Genomic DNA, 5,650 nt, shown 5'->3' with positions numbered 1-5,650 from the left:
GAGTAGCCTCAGGAACTGGGGCGCTGTATGTAGTAACCCTGCCTGAGGCTGTGATCTGAAATCTCCCACAGGGTTGTTTCTGTTGAGGTAGCATTCCCTGAGAGATGAGATGTCTAATCGAAAATAAGCAATACTCTGGAGTCCTAGCATCCATGAACCCCAACTACCATACCCATCCTCTCCCCTCTGGGGAGGGAACGAAGACAAGATTGATTAGTTAGTGGTCCTGAGGATTGAACCCAGAGCCCCACATGCTAGGCTAGGGCCCTTTCACTGAGCTTCAGCTCCATGCCTGAACACAGGATTTCTTTATTCTTTCTTTCTTTTTTTTTTTTTTTTAAAGAGAGAAAGATTTTTTTTTTTTTTTTTAGTTTCCGGTGGACACAACATCTTTATTTTATTTTTATGTGGTCCTGAGGATCGAACCCAGTGCCCCACGCATGCCAGGCAAGCGCGCTACCGATTGAGCCACATCCCCAGCCCCATGAACACAGGATTTCTAATCGGAAGGCCTGGCTTTGGCTCCTGCCTCTAGCACCACCTCAGAACCTGACTGCCATGGTTTATTGCCCAAAGGTTCGCCAGCTGGAGGAGTGATTAACTGTGGCAGGATTAAGTGGTAGAAGCATTAAGAGGTGGAGCTTAGCCAAAGGTAAGTAGGTGATAGGGCTCCACTCTCATGAATACATCAATGCTGATCTCTAGGAGAGAAGGGGTTGTCATAAAGTGAGGCCAGCCCATGTGCTCAGTCCCAATGCCATGTTGTTTGGACTTTACAGCCACCAAAATCATGAGCCAAATAAACCTCTCTTCTTTATAAAGTACTCAGACTCACATATTTTGTTGTAACAACATAAAAAAGACTAAGACACTGGGCAGGTTACTTTGCTTGGCTGAACCCCAGTATAGACATCCGTGGGGCTGCATGAAGATCCCTATCTACCTCACAGGGCAGCTAGCATTAGTCCATGTTGATTACTCAGGGATGGGGGGTACAGCTCAGTGATAGAGAACATGCTTAGCACGGATAAGACCCTGGGTTCCATCCTCAGCGCTACTAACAAATAATTAAATAAAAAGTGCTTGTCCTTCCCTAGGGTCCCAAGGCAGAAACTGACAGTGTGTGCCAACAAAGGATGTTTATTAGGGATTGATCCCTTGATATGGCCAGATATGTAAAAACACACATCATTTGAAGTCAGGAAAACACACATGTTGGTGTGACCTCCCTTCCCTCTGGCTCCCTTTCAGCTGCCTCCTTCAGACTCCTCAAGTACAGAGGGCAGGGGTCACTTCTTGGCAGCTTCTGCCTGGGCTGCCAAATCTGCCTCTTTCTGAGCAGCCAGAAATTCAGCTCGCTCCTTCTGGAAGGCTGCCAGTTCTTCCACACTGAGGCTGCAGGTGAAAAAAGACAGATGGTTGATAAGTGGCCAGTCATAGGTGGAAGCTCACAAGGGTCCCCATCACCATTGCAGAGCCCAGCTGGGCCTGGCCCCTTTTCTCTCCTGGACTTCCCAGCCTCCACACCACTGCTCATCTGCTTCCTCTGCCAGGAATGCCACCCATACTCCTGTACCCCCCATCCTTTTATCTCCTTCTTAAAGCCCTCTTCATCCTGTGAGGCCTTGGCTATGCACTAGCTCAGATTAGCTGGCCCTTTCTCTGTGTGCCCAAATGTGTCCTTCTGAGGGCAGGGACCCAATCTATTCTTCTCTGCTCCCCATAAAAGTAAAGTTTGAAATAAGCTGAGTCTATCTCTGTTCCAGGATCAATCCCACTCCTGGGAGAAAAGTGTCAGCCTTGGTGGGGCATGACACAGACAGCAAGAGACTGCCCAGAGCTGAGGCTGCTCTTGTCCCTGCTGTGGTCTGGGCCAGACACCTCCCACCCAATGCCTACCTCCAGAAAGTAAGTCCTAAGGTCACCAGAAGAAACCCTGAGAGGACCCCTGTTAGCCTCAGAATCAAGTCTGAATGTGGGACAACAAAGACTGGTCCCTCCCTCTGACCATGTCCCAACTGCTGCTAAGACTACATTCCCACAAGGCAATGAACTCTGCTTCACTCTCTTACCTTCTACCTTTCATAGGGATCTTTCCACTTCTTGGATCATATGCCCCCAGTGCTTTTTCCTGGACTCTGCTCAGATGTCACCTCCCCACAAAAGTCCTCACTGACACACCAGGCAACACAGAAGCCCTCCTCTCTGCTCTCTGGCCATCCATTGTTCCTTTATCAGCAGTGACCATCTAGCAGCCTAATGCCCTATTATGGTTCTGCCTCAGGACTCTGAGCTCCTGAGGTTGGGCCAAGCACAACTCTCCATTAACGTCAAGAACTATGTCTAATACACAAAGCGTGTTCCAAATGATGCATGAGGCCCCAAGAACCTAAGGTCCTTGAAGTCAAAAGCTGACTCACTAAATGGACCCTCTTAGCTTGGACCCCAAATCAAGACCTTTCTGTGTCCTCTCTTCACACCACACCTCCCAGGACACTCACTCCTTCACCACGCGGATGCCCAGGGATCGGGCAGAGCCAACGATGGAGCGGACGACAGAGGACAGGTGTACATCCTGTAGGGCGAAGGCATCATCCTGGGCTTTGACCAGGGCAATCTCATATATGTGCTTCAAAGACACCAAGCCTGCCACCTCTTTCCCTGGGAGGAAGGAACAAGCTCTTCAGGTGTTACTGCTTTCTTCTCTAGAGCCCCCAGTATCTCAGGTGCCCACTCTGGCCCTCACCAGTCTGCCGGGCCCCCTTCTCAATCCCAGCAGCTGCCTTCAAGAAGTAGGAAACGGTGGGTTGTCCAATCTTGATTTCAAATGTCCTGTCAGGCTTAACAGAAAAAAAGAAACATGATGTCTTTTTTGTGTGCCCAGGCCCAGGGAACTTTTAATGTCCTATTCCTCCCTCCTCTCGGTGTCTAACAGACCACAAAGCTATAGGGCAAAATAAATCTGCAAGAAACATCCCTGTCGAGTCTATTTCAAGCCCAACCTCTGCTCTGGAAGCCCCAGTGATGGAGGGACAAGAGGAAGGACTGCAAAATGGCAGGACCAGGCAGGTTCTGAAAAAAGATGGTCTAAGCTGGGCTTGGTGGGGCACCCCTGTAATCCCAGCTAGGACAGAGAGGTTGAGGTAGGAAGGTTGCAAGTTCAGGGCCGGCCTCTAAAACTTGGGGGAACTCTGTCTCAAAATTAAAAAAGACCAAGGGACTGGGGGGTGTCGCTAAGTGGTACTTGCTTGCCTGAGGCCGTGGGTTCAATCCCCGGTACCAGAGAAAAGAAGAAAAAAAAATATGTATGGTGTAGTCTTCACCGTGTGAGCGGGGACACTGCAGCCCAGTGATGGGAGAGTCCGCGCCAAGCTAGGGCCAGAGCAGCAACCCGGGTGACCAGGGCCAGAGCAGCAACCCGGATGACCAGGCCGTGGTGACTGAAGAACGTGGGGGGCGGGGGGGAGGAGGCGGTGATGAGAAGGAAACCAGGGACGAGTCCGCTCTCCGCACCTTCACAAAAATCTTCGTGGGCAGGGGAATGCCTTCTATGATGTCCTTCGTCCTCTCGTTGAACTCCTTGCAGAACTGGTTGATAGAAACGCCCCGCTGCGTGGGAAGCGCGACAGTCAGGGTCACCTCGCCCTCCCTACCGCGGGCGCCCACCTTCCCTCCTCCCAGGTCCGGCCCGCAGGTCCAGTCGGGGCGGGATGGCTCGTGTGCACCGCCCACCTGGTCCCCCACGGCCCGCGGCGCCAGGCGGAGGAGGCGGGGGCCGGAGAGCTGCCAGCTGACAGGGCACAGCGCCTGCCGGGGGAGAGGAGGGCTTCGAGCCGAGGCCTCCCGGTGGCAGAGCCCGCGTACTAGCTCGCGCCCTCCCGCCTCCCACGCCGGGCTGCCGCCGCTGCTGCACCTGACCCAGGATGGGGCCGAGCGGGGGCCCGGGCATGGCCTGGCCTGCCCGCACGATGGTCCGGATCACGCCGCTGGCCTCGGGCTTCTTGAGGGCCCGAGTGGCGCGGCTCAGCTTCGACATGATGCGGGGCTCTCGGTCTTAGTTCACCTCAGGGTAGCACCAAGAGCGGTGCTATGGGCGCTGCCATCTTGGGCCAGAGATCAAGGGTCCTCACGTTAGGCGAGGGCAAGGGAGGCCACGAAGGGCGCCTTGTTTCAATCCTACCATTCTCCAACCTAGAAGACAGGCAGGGTTGGGGAAAGAAGGAGCTTAACTTGCCGCCTTCAAAGAGAACAACACGAAGGGTTTCAATACACACGATTTCCCAGGAACGCGCACCGGCACTGCCTTGGACAGCCAAGCAGGAGAGCGGGACCTCGATGCCCGCACAGCATTGTGGGTATGGTAGTTTGAGCCCTTATGCAAGGCCTGCGATTTGCTAAGCGCTAGCGCACCATCTGCTGAACAGGGTGATAATCCTAGGGTTTGAAATGAACCTGGAGCCCGTGGGTTATTGGGAGTGGTAGTTTTTATTCTGTCAAGTGTTTCCTAAGGCGATGTGGTTACTAGAAGAGACCCTGGAAGCAACCCCGCTGGTTGCTCCTCTTGCTGGCTGTAACTGGTACTGTTTCCTCCCCCTGTACAATGGTCACTATAACGTGTAGCACCTATCAGAATTGTTTTGAGGACTGACTTTGCAAAGTGCATTAGAACAGTGCCTGGGACCTACAAGGCATGTGCTGTTATTCTCTGTAAAATAAAGACAAAACTTTCCCGAAGTTATTGTGAAGCTTAATGGGCCCAGAACATTCGATACATCACCTGTGACCAATGAAATAAGACAGTATTTTGAATCATTTATTTTTTTTCTGAGCACTTACTATATGACAGGCACACTGCCAAGTGCTTTAAGTGCATTATTATCTCATTTAACTCTCACGACGACATGTAGTAAATACTTTTATGGTACACCTCTTACAAATGAGAAGGTGGAAACACACACACACACACACACACACACACACACACATACACACACAAAGGCTCCAAACACACCTTAGCCTGTTTCCCTGCCAGGGTGGGAAACTAACGTTGGGGTTATCAGATTACAGACCTTGTGCTGTTAACCACAACTCTATACTGCCTCATCTCATAAAATGAAAGAATCCACATAAAACCACGCTATAAACTGTGAGACATATAAAATTTTTATTATGAATTCTTGTTGGATTTACACTAATTAAATGTGGTTGTCCCTGCCTCTGAAGTCCATCAAAGGCTTCATAATGCTCAGCCTCATTAGTCATATGGAAGTAGGCTAGAAAAAATAAGGATAGGTAGAAAGGAGACCACAGAAGCCTTTGACTCTTAGAGTATCATAAGTCTAAGTGATTAATGGCTACATAAAATGCTAGCTTAAACATGCTAGTCTGTTCTTTAGACTAAATAAAGTAATAGGAAAATATTGCTAGAGACTTATGATGTGGTTATCAACCTAGAAATCCTGAAAGAATCAGACCATTGTGACCCGCTCTGTGCTCCCTGAGTGGGAGAGTGGAGCCCACCAGACCGACATCACCCCCCTGTACTCTCACATTCACTATTTACAGCTTCCTTTAAAATGAAGAGCCCTCAACCCCAGAAGTGTGTCTCACTCTTGACTGCCCACCCTTTCTCCCTTTGCTTTCATTCCTA

The 5,650-nt window shown here is 50.8% G+C and overlaps 1 protein-coding gene across 1 annotated transcript; it reads right to left on the bottom strand.

Moving 5' to 3' along the window:
* Positions 1-1,124: 1,124 nt before the first annotated feature.
* On the bottom strand, positions 1,125-4,160 carry Mrpl11 (mitochondrial ribosomal protein L11). The gene is made up of 5 exons (XM_027944410.3): positions 3,914-4,160; positions 3,514-3,609; positions 2,747-2,840; positions 2,502-2,661; positions 1,125-1,395 (listed from the first exon to the last, which is right to left on the bottom strand). The coding sequence occupies exons 1-5, from the start codon at positions 4,034-4,036 to the stop codon at positions 1,290-1,292; spliced, it is 579 nt and encodes a 192-aa protein (XP_027800211.1). The 5' UTR covers positions 4,037-4,160; the 3' UTR covers positions 1,125-1,289.
* Between the last annotated feature and the right edge of the window lie 1,490 nt (positions 4,161-5,650).

The sequence above is a fragment of the Marmota flaviventris genome, chromosome 9, assembly GCF_047511675.1.
Source record: "Marmota flaviventris isolate mMarFla1 chromosome 9, mMarFla1.hap1, whole genome shotgun sequence".
Lineage (NCBI taxonomy): Eukaryota > Metazoa > Chordata > Mammalia > Rodentia > Sciuridae > Marmota > Marmota flaviventris.
This window is presented reverse-complemented; position numbering and strand designations above follow the sequence as displayed.

What these genes read in the sequence shown, in the direction of transcription:
- Mrpl11 (XM_027944410.3), bottom strand. Translation starts at nt 4,036, where the DNA reads ATGTCGAAGCTGAGCCGCGCCACTCGGGCCCTCAAGAAGCCCGAGGCC. An exon ending in TCGGCCCCATCCTGGGTCAG is followed by an intron (nt 3,610 to 3,913) that starts GTGCAGCAGCGG and finishes CTTCCCACGCAG; the next exon opens with CGGGGCGTTTCTATCAACCA. An exon ending in CCACGAAGATTTTTGTGAAG is followed by an intron (nt 2,841 to 3,513) that starts GTGCGGAGAGCG and finishes TTTTCTGTTAAG; the next exon opens with CCTGACAGGACATTTGAAAT.